The sequence below is a fragment of the Peromyscus eremicus genome, chromosome 20 (genome assembly GCF_949786415.1).
Source record: "Peromyscus eremicus chromosome 20, PerEre_H2_v1, whole genome shotgun sequence".
NCBI lineage: Eukaryota > Metazoa > Chordata > Mammalia > Rodentia > Cricetidae > Peromyscus > Peromyscus eremicus.
This window is the reverse complement of record NC_081436.1, coordinates 63191901-63216800: the sequence shown is the minus strand read 5'-3', so window position 1 is coordinate 63216800 and position 24900 is coordinate 63191901. Positions and strand designations below refer to the sequence as shown.

Sequence of the window (24900 nt, the reverse complement as noted above, 5' to 3'; positions counted from 1 at the left end):
AAAAATTAAGTAGCTGTCTTCAACTGGTAAATTAATCTTGAAATTCTAACTGTGATTTGCAAAATAAAGGCACTGTAGGTTGGCCAGTTTGAAGAAAAGCAGACAGCTCTCCTGAACCTGGTTCCCTGAGAGAGCACCCTGCCAGTGACTGGGCATTTTGGATTTTCCCTCATCTAAATAGTCTTCCCTCACTGGCCATTTTTAAGGATTTTCCCTTTTATCAAATTTGAAAGCCTATTTAAAGGGCTTTTTACTTTAAAATGAAGCTGTAAAACCCACCAAGAGGATCTTTGCCTTTAAAAGAAGTGAGTCCCAGATGGTTACAAAGGTGCTGTGGTCTCTGTGAGAGCCAGAGTGTCTCTCAGTCCTGGGTGCCCAGGCCGTGAAGTAAGCTTCATGCCTACATGTTGCCAGGCCTGGCTATATTAAGAATTAGCCAGTTAGATACTACCTTGGAGTTTTCAAATGTTTATTTAAAACTCGGTGCTTCTATGGCATCATAAGACGGACTACCAAGAGGGCCTAGCAATCCCAGGCCTATGTTAAAAGGAAAGCTTGCCTATTTAGGACTCACAGTTGAGTTGTATGGTTTGCCTCTGTGAAAGCATAGCTCGAGAGGATCATAGTGGCTAGCATGTCTAAGGAAAGTATGACAGTGGAGAGTAGCTTCTTTCACAAATGTGCTCCTAAAGAAATTGAAACAAATGATTGTGAAGCAAAGGTTTAAGGAAAAAAATGCTAGGAGTTGGAGAGATGGCCCAGGACTCAAGAGTGCTTAATAACTTCACTTTCAGGGAATCGAAGCCCTCTGCCCTTCAGAGGTACCTGAACACACATGATCCACACAAACTCATGCAGGCACGCACATACACATCAATAAAATAAATCTTTTTTTTTTTTCCCCAAGACAGGGTTTCTCTGTGTAGCTTTGCGCCTTTCCTGGATCTCGCTCTGTAGACTAGGCTGGCCTCAAACTCACGGAGATCCGCCTGCCTCTGCCTCCCAAGTGCTGGGATTAAAGGTGTGCGCCACCACCGCCCAGCCAATAAAATAAATCTTTAAAAATAAAATGCCAAGTCCTTACTACTCAAATAATGCAGTGTACCTCAGAAAGGTCATTTAATATTGGGTCTCTCATTCTAGGAGGTTTGTCCTGGATAGATAATAGTTCACTCAAATTCAGTTACTCGTGGGCCTGGAGAGATGACTCAGCAGTTAAGGACATGTCCTGCTCCGCCAGAAGACCTGAGCTTGGTTCCCAGCACTCACAATGGCTGACTCACAACCACCTGTAACTCCAGCTCCAGGGGATCCACATCCTCCTCTGCCCCCCACCTGCACACATGGCAGACACACACACACACCCTCATCTCATAAATACAAATTAAAAATAAATCTTTAAAAAATAGTTATTTGTGTTGATTCGTATAAAGGTGCATTGAAACCGTGGTCACAGTGTGCTGTCACTGAAAGGAGCTGTGTTGACTTTCGAGGTTGCTTACACCTGATGTTATAATGACGCCTCTTAATCTTGATAGCTGTGGTGAGGCAGAGCCTGCTGGCCTTTGGGTGGCTCCTCGTCAGAAGGAGGGGCCGAGCCCACTTCCTGCTCCTTTCTGTATTTGACTTCCTAGTCTCAACGCGGCCACACAGGCTCTGCATGTCCTCTGAGAAGACATGATGACAGATGCCGGGAGACTTTCTGAGTCCCAGATTATCTCCTGTACCATTGAAGAGTGAAATATTCACATTAAACACACAGTTCCATGTTTACCCTAGGCATTGGCAACAAGAGAAAGGAATTACCTTATACCACCTGTAGTACAGCTGAGGGCTGTCTTTGATACCTAAACCAACTCCAAGTGTTTAATAGCAAGAGAAAAGCAAGGTACGCTGTTGAGATGAGCAGGGAGCCAATGGTGCTTGTCAAGTTTGTGTATTCTCTTTCTTGTAAGGTCTGAATTGATGAGTAGGTACTGGTATTTTAAGACCCACGTTTATTGGGGTTATCTTCAGTATAGACTATGGGACAGATTCTGTGGGAGTCACCTGGCAAGCTACTCAATATCTGCAGACCAGTGTTTTCTTCTTGTCAAGGAGAATCATACCAGCACCTACTTTATAAGAATTAAAATGGCTAATTTGTGAAAATAATTTGTATTGAGTTAGGGTTCTCTGACAAAACAGAGCCAATATAGTATGGGGAGGGGTTGATTGATTGATTATAAATCAGTTCCCATTACTATGGAAACAGAAGTCCCAGGATCTGCAATCAGCAAGTTGAGGAGTCAATATGTAATTACAGTCTGACCTGAAGTCCTAAGAAACAGCAGAGCTGCCCAAAGCTAGCCAGTATTTCCATTTGCATGAAATGACCGAAAAGACCAGTTCCCTACTGAGCAAAATACACACCCTGTACTATTCACATTGGCTGGATGCTGCCCTTTCACCGCAGGAGGGGCCGTCTGCCCATTCACATGGTAATGTCATCCAGAAGTACCCAGAATAGATAACATTTGGCTAGATATCTGGGCAATCCATGGTCCAGCCAAGTTGATATATTAAAATTTCATGTGCTTAGACTTGTAATAATATGTTTATTAGTTATTGATATTATTTTATAATCTGGAAAATATCAGAAATAAGTGATACAGTTTATAAAAGTATTATATTTAGGGTCTGCAGTTATAGCTCAGTGATAGTGCACTTGGCTAGGATGTGTGAAGAAGCCCAGGGTTCAATCTCCAATACTACAAAAAAGAAGGAAGTCCTGTTTCCCTTAGTAATGGTGAATATTCATATTACAGATGGATTTGCTTTCTAAAAATATTACCTATGTAAGAGTAAATTTCACAATATCTTTCCAATTTCAATCAACTTAGAAAATATTTCTTACTATCCTCTGTAGCCTATACACTCATAGCTGGGTGCAAAATTAGATAATCCATGATATTGTTTATTTTTCAAGTTGTATACTTCTACAATGTGGAAAAACAAAATGTAATTCTGTATTTCAACCCAAGCTCATTTGTATTAGTTTCCACTGAGAGCTTGAATGGATAAGATGAGCTCTTGGAAAGCAGCCTGGGGGAGCATGGTAATGGCACAGCCGCTCAAACTTCCCTGTCCCTGATTCTCAGCTTCTGTGTCCTCTCAGTACTAACCACCACTCCTGGCCAGTCACTTCTCAAGATAGGACAGAAGGGCTTCCTACAGGCTCCACTTTATGTCTGTCACCCTTCTCCTCCAGCCCTTCTCTGGCTTCTCACTCTGACTCTACTTATGGTAATCCGTAGGGCTGAGCTTCCACCCTGCCTGCCAGGTAAAAGTGCGCTGGCATGCTTTCACAACTTTTATGTCACAGGTCTTTAGCTCAGTCATCTCTCTCAAGAACCTGACCATTTCCAGCTGTTACCGGTCCATGCATATGTATCTCCTCTTTAAATATCACCAACTCTGTATGATCAGAACAAAATTCGTTTCCTCTTTAAAGACGCCTTTCCCTGTCTTACTTCATTTGTAACGAGCATCAGTGGATCGCTGCAGGTTAACGACATCCAAACTGATGAATCTTTTGTGTACTTATATGTCATCTTTTAGATTATCATCTGTGGAAGACAGATCATCTGTAGTTATTTGTCTCAGAGCATAGAGCTGAAAGTTGTTCAGCATTACATTGGTCAAGATGGACAAGCTGTAGTCCGAGAACACTTTGATTGCCTCACAGCCAAACAGAAATTGCCTTCATACATATTAGAAAATGGTGAACTGACGGAGTTGTGTGTGAAGGCCAAAGGAGATGAAGACTGGTCAAGAGATGTGTGCCTGGAACCCAAGGCCTCTGAGTATAGCACTGTCATCCAGGTATGCGAGATACTGGCATCTTAACAGAGTGACTTGAAAAGAGGAAATGGTCTCCGTGTGCACCTCACTTATTGTAGCCCTTGCTCTGTAATAAAATTACAATTGTAATGTGCAGAAAGTGAAATCTGAAAAAGCATAGAAAGACTTTGGTGAGTGCTTCAAGCAGCTGGCTCCCTATCAGTCCTTCCCAGATGCTACTGTGATGCATCTTGAGAGTCTGATGCTCTGAGGCTGAGGTGGGACTGTGATCCTCACCTCCCCCATTGAGGATATGTTGCTTTTTATTTCTGTCTGAATATTCACCACCATTTTCATCCATTTAAAAAATGAATCTTGCCGGGCGGTGGTGGCTCACGCCTTTAATCCCAGCACTTGGGAGGCAGAGCCAGGCGGATCTCTGTGAGTTCGAGGCTAGCCTGGGCTACCAAGTGAGTTCCAGGAAAGGTGCAAAGCTACACAGAGAAACCTTGCCTCAAAAAAAAATAAAAAAATAAAAAATGGATCTCTTCATTCTCATGGCCCATCGTGCATCGCTATCTGTATGCAGATCCTTCACCTTTATGGAAAGGATTCCCTTTGTCTCGCCATATTCTGTCTGTGCCATTAGAAAGTCTGGTTTTGCTTAGTTGGTTTTCTTAGTAGCTTTTTCCTATAACTGTAAACTTCTTTCATCATCTAAACTGATATTCTGTGACTTATTTTGCTTAATTATCAAGCTGTTTAGAATCTAATGGGGCCTTTCCTGTCTTACGTGCAGGTGCCTGCTTCAAACAGTTCCATTATTTATGTATGGTGCACAGTTTTGACTTTGGAACCCAACTCTCAAGTTCAACAGCGAATGGTGAGTGCTTTCCCAATCCTGAAATATGATGTACGACTCAGACCTTTCCTATTCTCAAATAAATAAGGTCAGAGTGACCCAGGGAAGAGATTTATTACAAGTTTATTTCAGCATCAAACAGCTGGAATACCGCAACAAAGCAAGTATGAATGTTGTTCTGTCCTTTTACAGATCGTGTTCAGCCCTCTTTTTATCATGAGGAGTCATCTTCCAGACCCCATTATCATACATTTGGAGAAAAGAAGCCTGGGTCTGAGTGAAACCCAGATTATTCCAGGCAAAGGGCAGGAGAACGCACTGCAGAACGTAGAGCCCGACCTTGCACACCACCTGACATTTCAAGCACGGTATGAGCAAAGCGGGTTCCCTAAGAAGCTTGGCTGAAAAGTCACCTCAAACTCTTTTTGTTTGCTTGGATGCTTATGTCTTTATCTGAGAAGAATGTTACTTTAAAACTGCTCTACCTCAGCCATGTGCTTAGATAGAATTTGGCCTTTTTCATTAAGCTTATAAATAACCAAGTGGAATCATTAAAAGTGTGATTTAATTTAGATTTTATTGACATGTTACTACAGAGAAGAAGAGATGGCTAGAGATTTTACCCAAGTATGGACAGGTGGGAGGAAGAGGTAGGGCCCAAATCATCTAATAAATGTCATAAAATCTCCAAAAAGGGGGAGCACTCCCCACAAAACAGTATGTCAATCTAAGAACATTTATAATTGGATTTTTTCAGTAAATTATAGATCACTTGGAATCTGATAATGTTTTTTCTTTCCATTTCCTAGAGAAGAATATGATCCTTCAGATTGTGCTGTTCCCATATCAACAGCCCTCATTAAGCAAATAACCACTAAGATACAACCTGGAAGCACAGTTAATCAGATGCTTGATGACTTCTATGGGCCAGAAAAGTCCCATGAACCCATTTGGCCTTACAATAAGAAGGATTCTGACAGGTAACGTTCATCATTAATTTTCTACATGTACTTCTAACCATTAAGAAATAACCATTCATGGGGCTGGAGAGATGGCTCAGAGGTTAAGAGCACTGACTGCTCTTCCAGGGATCCTGAGTTCAATTCCCAGCAACCACATGGTAGCTCACAACCATCTGTAATGAGATCTGGTGCCCTCTTCTGGCCTGCAGTCATACATGCTGTATACATAATAAATAAATAAATCTTAAAAAAAATAAAAAAAATATGCATCTTATAAAAAAAAATTAAAAAAAAGAAATAACCATTCACAAAATACTAGCTGTGTCACTCAGATTCTCTGCTGCTGTGACAAAATGCCTGAGGAAAACACCTTGCAGGAGGAAAGATTCATTTGTCTCACAGTTTCAGAGGTCTCAGTCCATTATAGTAGGGAGGGCACCACAGAGCAGACCAGAGCCTGTCATGGCCATCAGAGCACAGAAAGAGAATGCCTTTGCTCTTAGCTTTCTTCCCTCTCAGTCCCAGCCTATTGGATGGTGATGCTCACATTCAGAATTAATCCTCTCTTGGAATATCTTCATCAGCATACCCTGAGGTATTTTGCTGGGAATCTCATATGCATTTCTCAGTCCAGTCAAGCTTATAGCTTGATTAACCATTATGCTAGATACAGTAAATGCGGTGGAGAAGATCATTTGCAAGCATCTTTCAGATTCTGATGTCATCTAGTTTGTTTTAGCCTTATGAATATCTTTACTCATAACGTGAAGCTTCATTACATGACAAGCTGCTTTCTTCTGCTTGCAGATGCAGCACTGGGTGAGTCTGGTGTGCCAAGGTATTCTGTGGGAGCATTGTGTATCTGGAATGCTTAAACATACTTCATAAATTCTGAACTCATCATGTTTCAGTGAGTCACTTGGATGTGTTATTTGGAACAGGAATGAACAGCTGAGTCAGTGGGATAGCCCAATGCGAGTGAAGCTGTCAGTCTGGAAGCCATATGTGAGAACCCTGTTGATAGAACTGCTGCCCTGGGCCCTGCTTATCAATCAGTCCAAGTGGGACCTCTGGCTATTTGAAGGAGAGAAGATTGTTCTACAGGTCCCTGCTGGCAAAATTATCATTCCTCCTAATTTTCAGGTAATGTGACTTAAAACTTGCACATTCTTTTTCCTCAATAACTCGATTTTATTCTTAGGTTATACTTAGGATCTTAACAGGATGAATCACTTATGAAAACTGACCTGGTAGGTGCATACATAAAGGGTATAGAATGTTCTTTGATATTGAAACATTTTTCAGATGTGTTTTCCCTCATCAGCAGTACTACCCATGACTGAATTATCATTACATCTAAACACACATACTGTTTACATTCTCATTCTCGTTGTGTACAAGATAGTTGACAAGCACAGGAGCTGTATTAAACACTAAACACTGAGCCTCTTGTCCTTATAACTGGACTTGCTGTGAAAGTTCACTTGGTGATTATAACACCATAGAATCATTAGTGACACATGGTAGAAAATCCTCACCAGAATCAAAATTCACAAAAAGACACCAGAGAACTAACTTTTTAAAGCTAACCCATTTCAAGAAGAAATATAAATTTATAAGGAAATCTTAAAAAGTATTTTCTAGTAGAGAACAATTTCAGAATCTTCTTTTTGAGTTCCAGTTTATAAACATCTTTATTCAATTGTATATTTCCTACTTCTTAAAGCAATCAGATGCCATCACCTTATTGAATTGGAATGTTAGCCCGTATGGACCTAATATTGCATATTATTCTGATGTCAAATGAGATGGAACATCCCAGTTTTTAAGTCTTTGGAATTCATGGGGTAGTCATAGCTTGAATTTGGTTTTTCTCTCTTCCATGAACTTGAATTTCATTGTGAACCAAAAAGGATATTGGAAACCAAAATAAAATACATGCTGTTGTTACAAAAAAAAAAAAAAAAAAAAAAAAGCAGCACAGGGGACTGTTTGGTTGCCTTAATAGACCTATTGTATAATTTTGGTTTAGTTTGGTTTGGTTTGATGTGGTTTGGTTTGGTTTTTTCAGACAGGGTTTCTCTGTGTAGCCCTGGCTGTCCTGGAACTTGCTTTGTAAACCAGGCTGGCCTCGAACTCAGGGATCAACCTGCCTCTGCCTGCCAAATACTGGGACTGAAGGTGCGTACAACTACACCTGGCTTTGTATAATATTTTTTTAAAATCCTGGAATAAAATACAGAAGAATTAAGAACAATAAAATTGAGGCATTGTTTTTCCAGGAAGCTTTTCAAATAGGAATTTACTGGGCAAATACAAACACTGTGCACAAGTCAGTGGCGATTAAACTGGTCCATAACCTGACCTCTCCGAAGTGGAAAGATGGCGGCAACGGTGAAGTAGTGACTCTGGATGAGGAAGCGTTTGTTGATGCTGAGATCAGACTCGGTGCTTTCCCAGGACATCAGAAGGTAAGGTCTGTGTGGCTGTGTTGCAGGGAGATAATCGGCCACTCTCCTAGACTGTCCAGTGCATCTGCCTCCCCCTTCAGCCCCTCCTGGTGCCATTTGTCTAAGTCGTTTACAGCAGTAGATACCTGGTTGCTTCACTTCCTACACTTCTGCTTTACAGTGGAATTTTTTTCCCTTACTGATGATAAATCCTGGGTTACGTAATTCACCCCGTAACTGCTCCATTTCAGAACACTCACCAGTCACTTGATTTACGGTATGGGGAGTGGACTTACTCCCGAGTATTCACAAACTGCTTCTGACCTCCTCCTTCAGAACAGGAAGTAGGCTATCTAGCACTATGAGCATTAAGGAAAATGTCAAAGACTGCACAGGAATGGTCATCTTGCTGGAAAGGGCATCCTGACCAAAATGATAAGACTAATTTGATTCTCTTGTGGAATTAATGTTATAAGAAGGAATTATATTCTTCAACGCATGATTGTAAAACATTTTTATTGGTTCTTTGAGAGTTTCATACAATGTGTTTCGATCATATTCACCCTTCTCCCCCAATTCTTCCCAGATTCACCCCTACTACCATACCCACCCAACTTCGTGTCCTTTAAAAAAAATCGAGACCAATTTGTGCTGCCCAGATATTATTATTTGATGTGTGGTCTCCCACTGGATCGAGGACAGCTTACAAGGGATGGAGGGCTGCACTCTTAGAGCGCACACACACTCTCCAATAGTTCCACTGCTGGGGATAGGATTCTGTACCCAACTCCCATCTCCATACCAGAGTTTGTTCTGGCTTGGCTTGCACAGATTTGCGTGTCCTGTCACAGCTGCTGTGAGATCATATGTGCAGCTGCTCTGCAGTGTCTAGATGGCCACCATTTCTTTGTTTCATCCACTGCCTCTGGCTCTTACACTCCAATCACACCTTCTTCTGCAATGATCTCTGAGCCTTGGGAAGTGATAGAATACATACATTCCCTGCAGGGCTGAGTAATATGCAGTCTCTCTGCACCTTGATCATTTGTGGAGCTCTGTGTTAATTAACATTTACTGTAAATAGAGAATGCTAGTAAGTACTCCCAGAAAAAGGTAAAATTGGTACTGTCCTGGGCAAATCTATATATAAAACAACCCTTCAAGAATAGTTGAGGTTAGGTGTAGTGGTACACACCTGTAATCAAGCACTTAAAAACTGTCACAAAAGAAACAGCAGTCCAGAAGTCTCCGTGTGTGTGTGTGTGTGTGTGTGTGTGTGTGTGTGTGTGTGTGTGTGGTGTAAACACTGCTGTCTTTCCTTGCTCTCCACAGCTGTGTCAATTCTGCATCTCCTCCATGGTGCAGCATGGCATACAGATTATCCAGATTGAAGATAAGACTACAGTAATCAATAATACACCGTACCAGATATTTTATAAGCCACAGTTGTCTGTCTCCAACCCCTGTTCTGGAAAGGAGGTAAGCAATCTATAACATGGTTACTCAACTCTTTTCAGCCCAGGGCAAAGAAAAAGCTAGCACTGAATATAGAAATCCTCCTGTTTGTGCTGGATTTGAAACCATCGAGGGCAAGTTGAAGTTACACAGTGACAAGTGAACAGAACGCTGCTGCAGCAGCCCTGGACAGTGCTGAACCAGCTCTCCTCAGCAGCATCTCCTCAGAGGCGCCAGCATGGTCCTGATGCAGCCTACTGCACAGTAGTGGCTCCAGAGTGTGATTATGAACATGAAGGCTAGTGCCTGAACTGAGCCATGGCTCTGAGAGCAATGAGCTTTGTGTCCACAGGCAAGCAAATGTGCTCATGGGCCAGTTTATTTTGTTAACATCTTAAAGTGGCAACATGTGCAGAAAAGAAATCTGAGACTATCCGGGATTTCTAATGTGATTCTTTGTACAATTTGTACAACACAACAGCAGTCATAGTTTAAGAAGGTAAAGAAAAGCGTTTTAAAACAATGTAGAAGCGCCTTCACACTGTTAAAACTGTCTAGCAGATGATGATTCTCTAGTCTGTGCTCAGCATTGTCCCTTCCAGCTCGTAAAAGTAGTTCTCAAATAATCAAGTATGGCGAATGTCTTCCTTTTCACTTACCGTGGGTTGTGGTGTTTACAAAAGTGTCAGAACAATGAAATTTTCATCATGCTTTGGCACAGCTTCCTACAGAGGAGTGGAGGCCTGATTCCTCCCTGTGTCCCTTTTCAACAGTGACCCTGCCTCAGGCAGGTAGGATCGTTTTGAGATATGGAGTCCCTAGCCATTCTGGGAGACTATGGGACAGTAGGGATTTTTTTTTTCAAGTCTAAAATTCAGAGGCTTGAGTCATTGACTAAGCTTAACAGCCTGAGTTCATTCTGCAAAACCCACAGTAGAGAGACCCACAGTAGTTCTCTGACCTCCGTGTGTGTGTGTGTGTGTGTGTGTGTGTGTGTGTGTGTGTGTGTACAGACGCACTAAACAAACAAACAAAAGGTACTAAATATTTGTGTGAAGAGGCTCTAAAGTTGGAACTGTAAAGCTCCATTGGAAGGCTGGGCTCAGAGCATGTTCCTCCTGCAGAGGAGCCTTACAGCCTGCGTCTGCGTCCCCAGTGCCTTTTCCTGAGTCCTGTTGAGATCTCTTTCTGCAGACTCCTCCTGTTCCATATGACTCCTTCCCCAGTGCATGGCATCTCTTTCCCCAGGCCAGGAGGATTTTGGCAGTGCCTAGGGGACTTTGGTACTGGCTCACAGGTCGATGTGATGCCATGTTGTTTGATTCTGCCTGAGAAGCAGCCGATGCTTCCACAGCCATCGCTGTCACGGCAGGGCCTTTGAGTGGAGGCAGGGTCGCTGGCGCACCGTGTCTCCATGTTGGCCACTCTGTGAAATCAGAGTTACTGTTTCTTAGAATAGATGCTGCTTTGTGCTGCTGGAGTGAGCATGCTCCTCTGTCTTGTCTTTCCAGTATTTTCATGTTCCAGACTGTGCTACCTTCAGCGTTTGTCCAGGTGGAGAACATCCTGCTATGAAATCCAGCTCCCTGCCTTGCTGGGACTTCATGCCTGATGTGGGGCCATCAGTGGACACAGCCGTGCTTCAGAAACAGATACTGCTGGGCTTTTCTCCTGCACCAGGTGCCGACAGCTCTCCGTGCTGGAGCCTGCCGGCTGTCATTAGACGAGAGTTTCCTAGACAGAGTGTAGCAGTGCCCTTCGGAGCCCTACAGAACGGGTTCTGCACCAGGTATTTTACAGTGTGCGTGCTCTTGGCCTGTCATTGTTGCTGCTCATCAGGAGGCCAGGACAGCAGTGCTCCCATATGTGATCCTAGGTCCCCTTTCATCTTTAATGATTGTAGATATTGGATACAGTCGAACAGAGGTCATGATCACAAACAGGTTGTCTGCTTAGAAGATTTTCCCCCTTTGTCCCGTACGCTGCAGGGAGCTGGGGAGTGCTGTTGTACCGGAATGGCAGTGATGTATGGTAATGGGAAAACAAAAACAAAAAAAAACCAAAAAAACAAACAAAAAAAAAAACGTCCTTTTAAGAGCTCTTACTCTCTGTAAGAAGGAAGGCAAAAGATTGAAGAAAGTACACTCGGGAAGTTTTTCTTTTCCAGTATTTTACTTTTACTTCAAAATGGAATTTTTCACAGAAGACATTTAGAGAGATAATAACATAGATAAACCCAAGCCAAGGAATATGCTGTGCTGTGGCTGTTCCTGCACGCAAGCTGTTCCAATTGCAGATTACCAATTATGCAAATAACAACCACAGGATTGGGCAGAGACATGTAACCGTTTGTTCCGACTGCACGTGCAGCTTGTGGTTGTTTCATAGTGGGGTCTTTTCTGCAGCTGTCAGGAATAACTTACTATGGTCCATGCAACCACAAAAGACCTTGTGCTGTGAGGCACCTTCTTCTCAGGGTTCAAATTCATACACTGTGACCTTGTGAGAGGCACCTTCTTCTCCGGGTTCAAATTCATGCACTGAGATTTAAACCACCCAACTCTTTGGATGTGTGTAGAGATTTGTAATAATCATTTTAAAGATTACAGCCTAACTGAAGATCTCCAAAATGGCCGGTCCTGTTCCCTCCACACGCACTTTTTCTCACATGTCACGAAGACCCCATTGAACAAATCTTTTTCACCCCTAGTCCTGTGAGGATGGTTGCTTTGTGTTTGGTTTTAGAGAACATTAATCATGTTGAGTTCTCTTGAAAGGTATGTGAATTACTTTTAAATGGAAAGTCAAAATTTTTAACAAAACATGTGGAAATTAGGTTTAAATTTGCTAAGACTCACAGTATAAATTAATCTTCTGTGCAAATATTAAGTAAGTTAAAAGTATGACCCTGTAGTCCCAGCCCCAGCTTCTGTGGCTCAAAAGGAAATTGGAAGCTGGCTTGCCCAGCCCTTCCAAAATGAAGCAGTTTCCTTGTCTGGGTGAAGACTTCACTCTGGAAGGAAATGTCCTCTGTTCTCTGAGCTCCTCCTCTTTCCCACCTCAGTCCAGCAGTGGACATTTGGTAGCATGGTGGCTGCATTTCCACCAAATGTAGTGGATACTTCCCATTGTCACTCCAGACAAGGACAGTTTCAGGGGAAGCCTCTCGGCAAATGGGGAAATTTTTGATGCAGCATTGACCCTTTTTAGTCATCATGAACTAAGAGCTGCATTAGGCAAATTACCTAATTTCCTTAATTTGATAATCAGTGCAGTGTATCTGAATTTTTCTTTCTATTCAGACATAAGTACCATTTGTAATCTGTAGGACAGTGGTGCTTTTCTCTTCATAATAGCAGTTCTCTGCACCTGTGCAACCACTTTAAACAAGGACTCCCAGCCTGCTCTGGTGGCCACATGTACGTCCTGTAAAGTGTGGTCATTCTGTGCAATTTGACAGCACACTGATGGATTTGCCTGCCTTTAAAATGGAAAATAGGACAAACACACAAATTCTCTAGAAATTTCTTTAAAAAAAAATTAGAAGTGGCTCAGTTCTTTCTTTACCAAACTTGTTTGAGGAGGAAGAAAGTGCAGTACTTGAAGAGTGTCAGGCACACAAGCACAGAGCCAGGGTGACAAGCAGGGTCAGCACAGGGCCAGCAGCTGTCTGTCTCAATGACAGTGTCATGGAGGGTTTAATTTAAAGTCATTTTTCACATTTTGAGTATTTTATAATAAATGCATATTACTACTTCTATAAAATTAGTAAACCTGCGTTCATGTACCACAACTATATAGTGGGGGACAGGCTCCTTTTCTGGAAAACATACCCTCTGAGTTAGAAAAGAGGCATTCCAGAGTTTGGAATCTGCACATTCAAGTAAACATGAACCAGAGAGAAGCCTGTATTCCCCTGTAAACCATGCTGTCTCTGGTCTCTTCCAGGGCAATAGCACTGACCTATCAAGAACACTTTGGAATCACTTATTTAACCCTCTCAGAAGACCCAAGTCCTCGAGTAATTTTCCACAACAGATGTCCAGTAACGATTCTCATAAAGGAGAATATAAGAGGTATGCTTCACAGCCCTGAAGGGAAATGATAGAAGACATAGATTCTTTGGGGAATTTTGATTTAGTAGATACCTGTGGTCCTATGAAGAATACTTACTAAAGCCTCATTCCTTCCTTCCAGTGTTTGATGTCCCTAAGTCTTTGTCCTTAAAACAGAAGTCTGCATGCCCCCCCCTTTTTTTAACATTTCAGATATTCCAAAGTTTGAGGTTTATTGCAAAAAAATTCCTCCTGAGAGTTCAGTCCATCATGAGCTGTATCACCAGATTATCAGTTACCCAGACTGCAAGACCAAAGAGTTGCTTCCCAGCCTCCTTTTGAGAACGGAAGTGATGGAAGAAGTGACAGCAGAGTGGAGTGATGCTGTTGACATTAACAGTCAAGGAACACAGGTCAGTGATTGCTTTTTCTGAACACAGCTTCCTTCTTTCCCTCCTCCCTTCCTCCCTCCCTCCCTCCTTTCCTCCTCCTCTTCCTCCATCCCTCCTTCCTTCCCTTCCCCCTCCTTTCCTCCTTCCTTTCCTTCCCCTCCTTTCCTCCTCCTCTTCCTCCATCCCTCCTCCCCCTCTCCCTCCCTCCCTCCCCCCTCCCTCCCTCCCTCCCTCCCTCCTTCCTTCTTTCCTCCCATGTGTATTATTTGTGTATATGGGCACACACGCACCATCGTGTGCATGTGAAGGTCAGAGAATAATCTGTGAAAATCAGTTCTCTCCTACCTCAAGTTGGGTCCTGGATATTGAACTCAGATTTCTAAATGCTGAACTTGTTGGGTTGACAAGATGGTCCAGCAGGTAAAGCACTTACTGCCAAGCCTGATGGCTTTAGTTTAATCCCTAAGATGTATGTGGTAGGAAGAGAACCAGCTCCACAGGTTGTCTGTCCTCTCTCTCTCTCTCTCTCTCTCTCTCTCTCTCTCTCTCTCTCTCTCTCTCACACACACACACACACACACACACACACACACACACACACACACAAATATATAAACAAACAAATAAATAAATAAATAAATACATGTTAGAAAATGAAAAATCACAGCTAAACTTGTCTCAGTGTGAGGGCACTTATATATACATTTTTATATCTTCATCAGGCTCTAAATTCTTAAATACCAGGCACATGAGGGGAACCCATCTCAGATCTAATACATGTCAAAAATACAATAAAATTATAGACTTCTTTGTATGGAAGGTTCGGCTGTCCAGGTTTTCAGATGTTTATAGTATTGATTCTAGATTAATTCCTTCTTTTGAAAGCATGCCAATTTAAAAATTATGCTAGTAATCTATAAATATGTTTTTAGACTTCAGCAATAAAATATCTTACCTTTTACTCTAAGTGTTCCTGGCATTATTTTTATTGAAATGACACTTGAACATAGCTTTTTTTCCCTGTTGTGCTTAAAATTTAAATACATTTACAGTGTTGTACAATCACCAGTTTTCCGTCACTATGACAAAACACCTAGGAAAATCAGCATAGGTTGAAAAGATTGGTTCCGGCTCGTGGTTTCAGAGCTTTTAGTTCTGACCAGTTCTGTTGCTCTTAGGCCAGTGATAAGGCAGGAATATGGCAGAGCAAAGCCTCTCACCATGGGTGCAGCAAGCAGAGAGGGGAAGCAGAGACCAGAACAAAATACATCCCTCCATGGCATGCCTGCAGCGGGGCCCACTTCATCCAGCTAGGAACCACTTCCTAACCATCTATTTGGCTGTGAACTTGGAATGGCTGACTCCAGGAGGAAGTTAGCTCCCTCCTGATCCACTAACCTCCATAGCATCACCTGCTGGAGAGCTAGCCTTTAGCACATACACCTTTGGGGCCTTTTATATCAAAGCCACAGCACTGACTACCTGACTTCAAAGCTTTTCATCATTCCCAACAGAAACTGTAATCTTCCTCTCCCCTGTCCTGGTAGCCTCTATTCTGCTTTCTGTCTCTATGAATTTGTCTACTCTAATCATCTCAGATAAGGAGATGATGAAGTATTTGTTCTTAGTGCCTGGTCTGTTTCATGGAATAGTTGTCTTAAAGGCTTATTTATGTTATAGCATGTATCAGAACATCATTGCTTTTTATGACTGAATAAATTTGTGCTTATACTTTCTTACAGGTCTTTCACATTAGTTTTTCTTCACAAAAGCTTGTAAAATATGACCTGTTGTAATGGCCATAAGTATGTGTTAAAAGTATAAAGTATTTATGAGAATAATAATAGTTAACATTTGACAGCCACTCTGTGTCTGATGCTGTGCTGAGCACCCTGACTCTTCTTTAAGCTTTACAACAGCCAAGCAAGTTACGACTCGTTCTAGATGTGGGAGGGGAGCCCTCCAACAGTAGCATGACCTAAATCCCATGCATTTAGAAGACCCTAAGAGTATATCCAGCCCTGCCTAGCTCCAGCATGCGCTGCCTATGCCGGTCCTTATTTGGATGCCCTTGACTTTTCTTTCCTGGTCCTCAGGAACACTCTCCTCTCAGGACCTATAAGAACCCCTTTACAGTCTCCTGCCTCCCTCTTTGGGCCCTCCATGGTCTTGTATAGCATTTGTAATTTTAATTGAACTTCTCTTTTCTTTAAGCATTAAACATCCAGAATCCTCTATGTGATATTTATTCAACTTGAATGAAAAAATATCCAAGACAGTTCTACAATACAAATACAAACCATTGAGGTGTTGTTTTTGTTCCAAAGAAGTCGCCATACTCACTAATTTATTTAATATCAAATTGCACATAGATGTTCTTATTAGGATTTTTGGGTTTTTTTATATTTTTATATATGTATATCATATACTCTGATTGTGAAAGAGAAAAAACATGCAATTCTTGTCTTCCTGAATCTAGTTTATTTCATTTAATATGATGATATCCAGTTCCATCCATTTTTCTGCAGGTGACATAATTTAGTTCTCTATGTTTGAATAATATACCATTGTGGGGATATATATCGATAGGTAGGTAGGTAGGTAGGTAGGTAGGTAGATAGATACATAGATAGATACATAGATAGATAGATATCACACAATTCCAGGTATGACCTGGAAGCACAGAGCACCAAAAGAGACAAGAAGGAAAGGGCCAGATGGTGACGGGAAGGTCCTCAGCATGAGCCTGACTACAAGTTCCTGCCCAAAGCCAGAGTAAGGCAATAATGAGGTTGCAGGCTGGGAGCAAGCAGAAGGCCCGAAGACGTAGGAGGTGAGCATGTGTGTGGCCGTAAAAGTGAGGCCAGTGTCGGGGCAACTCTTCATGCCCGGAAAGGAGCAAGTGAGAAGGTAGTAAAGGAGACAGTGCCCGGAGAGACAAAGCCAAGGACCAAGAGAATAATTCCACTTGCCAGAGGGGCACCTCCACTTCTCTGCTGGGGAAAGAGGCCGGAGTGGGCACAGGAGTGGGTGGAGCCATGTAGACGGGGGAGACTGGAAAATTAAGTGACTGGGTTTTTAGTAGACTAGAGTTTACGAAGTAGATAATGAATGGTCTGCTAAGAGAGAGGAAAGAGGGCAGTGGTCTGAGAGGAGCAGTAGCTGTGAAAACAGACGACGGGTGGGAACAGAACAAAGAGTGGGTGAGCAGCCTGTGGAGCTGCATTCACTATGGTCACCTGCGTCTCCCCGGGACTGAGCCTTACATCGGCAGTCCTCATGTGAGCTGAAACTCTGCTGCGTCTGTGCAGCCTCAGCTGGCTACAGTCTCAGGACTTTACACATAAGTCCTGTCAATCCCCAAGTGTCCCTGAACCCCCCCCTCCCCGCATCAGCCTGAGCGTTTTTGAAATCTTACTCATGTATGACTAGGGAATTCCTTACCATAGGCATGCTGCCTGCCAAACTGTATTTGGGAGTTCCCATTCACTTTAAATTCCTCAGCCTTTTGTACTGGGGGACACTTCAAAGCTCAGAAGAGGTGCTCTTTCTGACACCTTGTCACCTGTGGGGGGAGGACCATGGAGGCTCATGTTCCCATTCATCTTTTGGGAGCTGTGTGCCATATGTCCTGCAGACTGGCGCACTTCCTCCTCTGAAAGAAGATGTCTTTCAGAGCCTCTCACACATCTTCTCAATAATAACCAGGCATATAAACCACTGGGGAGAGAAGTCGCCGAGTCCTGAGGGAAGGCAGTCCTTGGTAAGCATTGCCTTGCCCTCCGGGAGCACTCCTCAGCTCGAGGTCCGAAGGACAGGACACGAGGGAAACACTGACCTAAATGAGCATAATGAAATCACTCAAAATTTGTGATGGGTCCAGACTTTGTGTTAGTCCTAGCTACATCTCCAGGCTATTTTGTACAGTGGACAGTCTTGTGTTTTATAATTTTGAAATGGGGTACATGAAACAACACATACAAATAATTTTATGATCTCACAAAGAAGATTCTTTGAGCACAGAGAATCTCAGTAAACAGTGATGGCCTAAGGAACAAGTTTTAAGCCATTGTTTTGATCTTATCAGCAGAATGGTTTGGAACCTGCCATAGCACATGGGATTTCAGTTCTGGTAGTCAGAACCTTATTTTGGGTAGTTAGTCAATGGTATGTTGAAAAAGCCAACTCAAGATGTGGAGAGCACATAGAAGTTACTGTGTAACTAGCAACCTTGGCCCAGCCTGCTCCGTCCAGTACAGATACTGGGTTATGACACGTACCAGCGTCAAGCTTGGTGCTACTGGACAGAGGTGTCACAGCCCATGCCGTCAAGTTCACATGTGAAAGAGACACTAGTAAAAACAAGCGGTCAGCTCTCATAGTACTGTGGAGAAAGGAGACAGGTACCCTCAAGGGAAGCAGGGGCTGGGAGTGTGCCTCTGGACGAGGACCTGCCTGCCATCAGTGCCATCAAGGCTGGAAAGGCGTGAATTAGACAGGGCAGTGGGAGAACTGTCTAAGCAGAAAAAACACGTTGGAAGCTCCAGAGCATGGATTAGAGCATAATCCTTCTAGGGCACTACATGCCAACGTGGCTGTGATGCCAGGTGAAAGAAAAGGAGAAAACAGGGCTCTGGGGCATTTAGAATTTGCTAAGACCATGTGTGACCTTGCAAAGACTGAGCTTCATCTTAATATCATTGGAAGTCACTACATTGTTCATGCAAACTCATTTTTTCTATCTTTCTTCGTGCGTGCATGTGAGTGTGGGTGCATGCGTGTATGGCATACATGTGAAAGTCAGAGTCCTTCCCTTCTACTGTGTTTGAGGTAGTCTTCAGGGACTTTCTCCACCTTCCAGCTCACTGTAGGAACACTGAGAGTCACATGTGTTCTTGGGATCTAAATGCAAAATCCACATGTTTAGTTTGCAGGCACTTCACCCATGAAGCCATGTCCCACTGCCTGTGGGCAGCCATTTCGGAGCCATTAAATGACAAAGGGAAAAAATTGTTTTGTTTTTTGAGACAGGGTTTCTCTGTGTAGCCCTGGCTGTCCTAGAACTCGCTCTGTAGACCAGGCTGGCCTCGAACTTACAGAGATACACCTGCCTCTGCCTCCTAAGTGCTGGGATTAAAGGCATGTGCCACCTCCACCTGGCTAAGGAAAAAAAATTGAGACAGGGTCTCTCACTGGATCCTGGGGCTCATGAGGCTAGCCAGCTTGGGAGCCCCAGGGAGCATTTTGTCTCCACCTCACCAGCACTGGGATTACAAGAACGTGGTACTGGTAACGTGTCCCCAAATACGGTGTAATTCTCAACTTGAGTAAACAGATAAATGTAGTTAAGTATAGTAAATCTAAGGTAGCTCCTTTGATCACCACAGGCTCTCAGCCAGTAGCTTTTGAGTTTATTTACTGATGAGAGGCTGCAGGCTCACAGCATGTAATCAGTTAGGTGACCTAACACTGAACTCCACCTGGTTGGCACCTGGAGTTACTCAGGAGTTCCCCACTCTGTTTTCCCTCCACCAGGTAGAGGTCACTGACTGGCCTTTGGGGTCTTGCCTTGGCTACAGATGCTATCACCTGCAAGTTCACCAAAGCTTCAGTCAGACAAGCTTTCTAATCTCCCCTTTGCCTAGTACAGAGCCTCCTCAGTGGCATCTCATCTCAAAACATCCGTGTGTCACACTTGTGGCCTTTCCATTGGAGATGGTGAGGAACCTCGTTCTTCTAGCTGGAAGCTGTCTCAGTAGCATCTACTCTTTATCCTTGTTTTACCCTCCAGGGCAGTGGTTCTCAACTCCCTTTCACGGGGATCACCTCAGATATTTGCATTATGATTCATAACGGTAGCCAGCTTACAGTTATGAAGTAGCAATGAAAATGATTTTATGGTTGGGGTCAGCACAACATGAGGAACCGTATGAAACGGGCCCAGTGTCAGGAAGGTGGAGAACCACTGCTCTAGGCCTCACAGAGTATTACTTCTCCCTTGTACAGTCCCACTACAGGTTTTTGATGGCAGCCTAAACTGCTAAGTGTTTCCTTACCCAAGCCAAACATTCTGGCTCCTTGAATCACTCCCTCAGCAAATGTGATTCCAGACACATCCCTAGTTACCCTTGTCTGAACACACCAGTGTGTTATGTTCCTTTTTTAAAATCTGGCAGCCGGAATTACACACAGTATTCTAAATGTGGTCTAACCAGCTACTCCTCCCTTTCCTTTCATTAATAAAGCAGGAACTGGGCTAAACTTTTTATTTACAAGTTCAGACTGTTTGTTATTACTGAAGTTGGGGTCAGCCACATCCCCCAGGTCTTTATCGTATGACTTGCTATACAGTTGACTTTTTGAACCCAACGATAAGACTTTACATTTATTCCCAGTACATTAAGTCTTGTTAATATCGGCCTAGCCTATCTTACTGAAATTACTTTTTGTTAAAAAACGGGGTGGGGGCTGTCATTTAACATATTAAGTATTCATGGTAGTCTTATGTCCTTTACAGATGTGGTGAACATATATTCTACATATTCATCCAAGCTAGTAATAAGTATATTAAGTGAGAAAACCCAAGGTTCTCATGTGGAGAACCCCTGGACACTTTTCTCATGACTGGGTTAGATCACCCCGTAGTTCACCAGACAGTACTTTCATCTACTCCACAGTTCTAAAGTAAGACAGTGGGCCCCAAAGCACTTTTAAACTATGCTGAACATGTCACATGTATAAAAATATTGTGAGACACATCCATTAAGGGTTATAATGAACCAGGACACAGATGATAGTCAGTTCATATCACAAGGGGTCACCATGAACACTGGTGCTTGACACAGGTAGTATCTAACCTCCATCCTGGAACTTGAGTATGGAAGAAATTGTCAACCAGTGTGGGGATCTGACTGAAACTATGTAGTATGGGTACTGGAGCTTCTTGCTTATTTCTCACACACACCCCAACCCCATGTTGGGGCCAGAAGTGATATCAGCAAGTTGATACCCACTTCCAAGTGTCTGCCAAGTGGCCTGGTCTAGAGCCTCCTTATGTGTTCATAGTTTGTTCTGGCTGAGTCACAACCATTTCCAAGATAGTCAGGAACAGAGATATCTCTTAAATGTTTTTTTCAAAAAGTATATAGCTGGTGAAATTATATCCAGAATATGTACTGCTCTCTTTTCATCCCCTCTCCAAGCTTTTCTATTTTAATCATCTTAGAAATTTATCTTTCTCCTTTTCTTTTCTTGGAAATCTGATTAAATCCACAGCATTAGCTACTGTCTACCACCCGATCACACCCAGACATCTCTCTGGCCCTCAGATTTCTCCTGAGCTCCAAGTCTGTATTTTTGGCTACCTACCAAACTTCTCAGCCAAAGAACTTTACAAGCACCTCAACCTCAACCTGTCTGCAGCTAAGATGATCATTTCCCAGACCATGTGCAGCCAAGGGTAGCTGTGAATGCAGCCCAACAGAGAATCACAAACTTGCTAAGAGAGTTTTGAAAATTTGTGGTACTCAATTGCGTGGATCTTGAGCATGAACTTTGTAGATGACACTATTGTGTTGTCAAAAGGTTGAGCACACCTGACCTGTCTCTGCTTCAGTTAGTGTCAATATTTCCCCAGAACAAACACCTCATATGATGTTAATATAAATGCATATATATATATATATATATATATATATATATATATATATATATATATATAAATGCTGCTTGTCTCAGACACTCTGTGTTGCCCTCAATCCACCACAGCCCCTCAGTGTAGACACTGCACCCAGAGCTGGAGGAAGTGGACTGGGAATTTAAACCCAAGACTTGAACACAACATCCAGCACAAAGACAGCGTAGAACTGAGCATGGCTGACAGCAGGCTGTATCTCCCTGTTCTCCCCCCGGGTGAGAGGGGGTGGCTGACAGCAGCCTGTATCTTCCCATTCTCCCCCGGTGAGAGGGCGTATCTCAGCACACTCACACACCTCTTTGGAGGCAGTCTACAACACATCAGTGCTCCTAGTTGAAATGCTTTTTAAAGAACTTCTCAGCATAGCTGGGTGTGCTGCTGCATGCTAGAATCGCAGCCCTTGAGAGATGGAAGGAAGATTAGACATTCACAGCCAGCTTCTGCTGTATACCAGGTTTGAGGCCAGCGTGGGCTACATGAGAACCTGTTCCAAAAGAAAAGGCCTGTGGTGTGTGTCTGTAACCTCAGCACTTAGCAGCTGGGGCAGGAGATCAGGAGTCAGGCTCATCCTTGGCTCTAAAACAAGTTTGGGGACCACCTGGGCTCTATGAAACCACCTCAGAAACTTGAAGAAAACTTTTAAATTAGTACTTCATACATACATATATAAATAACAAGATTTAAACTTATTCTTCCCAATATGGGGATGAATATTTAATGAAAAATAAGTCCTAGCTTAAGTCAGCTGAAAAAATAAAATGCCTAATTATCTTTAGGTCATTGTAGACATAACAATTCCTTGCTCAAAGTAAGTTTTATATCATCTTTAATGTAAAATTTCAAAAGTAGGAAACTGTTGTCTTTTATCATTTTTAAGAATAGAGTTTCTCCGAAGGAGGAAAAGTCTCTAAAAATGTTACGTAATTTTGAATGTGTGTGTGTGTGTGTGTGTGTGTGTGTGTGTGTGTGTGTTACAGAGTGCACACTCTGTGGCACAGTGGAGGGGGCAAAGAACGACTTTTTGAAGTGGATTCTCACTTTTCACTTTAACGTGGTCTCTGGGAGCAGACCCAGGCCTTCAGGATTGCTCAGCAACACTTTTCCTGAGGTACTGGCTAGTCTTATGTAACCCTGATGCAAGCTAGGCATTGGAAGGGAGAACCTCGGTTGAGAAGTGCCCCCACCGCATTGGCCGTGGGCTAGCCCGTGTTACACATTTTTGACTGAAGCTCACTGAGAGAGGGGCCACTTCTGGGCTGGTGGTCTGGGATGCTGTAAGAAAGCAGGCAGAGAGAAGACCAGGAAGCAGCACTCCTCTGTGGCCTCTGCATCAGCTCCTGACTTCCCTCGTTGATGGAATTTAGATGAAACAAACCCTTCCCTACCTCAGTTGCTTTGGTCATAGTCTTTAGCACAGCAGTAGAAACCCCATCACTAAGACAGTGGGATTTTCAGTTTTGTTTGTTGAAAGGTAGCTAGAATAGGCTGGGAATAAAAGATAAGGATGCCTAAACTCTTCCACCTAAGGGAAAAAACATGAAAATTTGAGGTGATGCAGGAGCACTCGGGTAGGAAATAAGTTGCAACAGGAAGTCAGGCCGGCAGGATGTATGGTAATGGGAACTGGGGACCAGTTGCGGGGATTGGGAAAGATTGGAGGAGGAGACAGCATAAAAAATTTCACTGACAGGAAGAACTTTTATTTTAGTGTGACTACCATACTAAAATTGCTTTATAAATCCCTTCTGGTACCCCCAGATCCTCTCATGGGTTTCTAGGGGGTACACAAGGAATGTCTGCCTGTGTATCACCACAGAACTGATCTGCATGGGAAAGTTAAATTGGTATAATTTTAAAATACTGCTTGCTAAATATAAATGTGATAATCATTTTGATGAACATGGCTGAATGACCAGAAAGGCCCAAGTTATATTACATGTTTATTATTGGTGATGGTGGTAAGAGGAAGGCCCGTGCTGTTCTTCTCGACAGCAGGAAGGACGTGCTCGGTGAAGTTCTGTAATGCAGACTCACATGACACAACACGCGGCAGCTCCTGACTGTGTTTGCTCTGCCAGTCACCGGTCCCTTTGCAGTCACTAAATCTCCGACAAGAAGAAGCCTGGTGTGACAGGGGTTCCTCTGGCTTGTGGGCTGCCCTGGCAGGGAAGGCAGTGTTGTAAAATATGATTTCAAGGTGTGTTACTTTTGTTTATGTTGCATTTGTTTAACTCTGTGAAGCTGTGTTACTTTGCCTGCCTAAAATAGCTGATGGTCTAATAAAGAACTGAATGGCCAATAGTTAAGGCAGGAGAAAGTATGGGTGGGGCTGCCAGGCAGAGAGTATAAATAGAAGGAGAAATCTGGAAAGGGAAGAAAAGAAGCAGCCAGGGAAGGAGGAGGACTCCAGGGGCCAGCCACCCAGCTACACAGCAAGCCACAAAGTAAGAGTAAGATTTACAGAAGTAAGAGAACAGGAAAATCCCTGAGGCAAAAGACAGGATAATTTAAGAAAAGCTGGCAAGAAACAAGGCAAGCCAAGGCCGAACATTTATAATGAATAAGCCTCTGTGTATGATTTATTTGGGAGCTGGGTGGCGGGCCCCCAAAAGAGGAAAAAACCCTAACAACAAAGCAGAGCAGCAGAGTGTGTCTGCAGTCACAGAGAGAGTATGCTGGTGCTCAGTTCCCTTTGTCCCATTTCTCTTTCTTTCAGCCCAGGACCCTATCCCCTGGAACAATGATACCCCACATCAGGCAGGTCTCCCGTTACTCAACCCTCTCTGGAAACCCCAGGAGTGTCTCTGATACTAAACCCTGTCAGAGTGACAATCAGGATTGCCCATCACAACTACCTCAACCATTCCACACAAGCGTGTACTAGTGTGCAGTGGAAAATGTAAGCTAGGACTAAACGATGGCGTTGTTCTTGAAAAGGTTACTCTGTGGTAACAAACCACTGCCTCCCTACTCCCCTCAAGAAAAGTCTGCTTGGCCATCCATCATTCGGAATCTTTTTTTCACACAAGAAACAAATTAAAGCTCTACCCACTCATTACATCAAAATTGAAGTTCACTGTTTCACAGTGGTGCTGGATCTACATATTCTAGACCTGAGAATTTAACTACTACCTCTCCCTGCTATTCTACAGAACAGAATAACATCTCTAATTTGGAAAGGGGGGAAATAAGAGACATGTTGCAGC

At 43.1% G+C, this 24900-nt stretch overlaps 1 protein-coding gene across 1 annotated transcript in view; it reads left to right on the top strand.

Moving 5' to 3' along the window:
* Vps13b (vacuolar protein sorting 13 homolog B) overlaps positions 1-24900 on the top strand; it is a 601468-nt gene that overhangs the window by 543809 nt on the left and 32759 nt on the right. The window contains exons 45-54 of the mRNA XM_059247261.1: positions 3601-3864; positions 4622-4705; positions 4877-5052; positions 5494-5664; positions 6588-6789; positions 7929-8117; positions 9429-9575; positions 11063-11340; positions 13500-13627; positions 13820-14019. Coding sequence (XP_059103244.1) covers positions 3601-3864; positions 4622-4705; positions 4877-5052; positions 5494-5664; positions 6588-6789; positions 7929-8117; positions 9429-9575; positions 11063-11340; positions 13500-13627; positions 13820-14019 — 1839 coding nt within the window. The remainder of the gene's footprint in view (positions 1-3600; positions 3865-4621; positions 4706-4876; positions 5053-5493; positions 5665-6587; positions 6790-7928; positions 8118-9428; positions 9576-11062; positions 11341-13499; positions 13628-13819; positions 14020-24900) is intronic.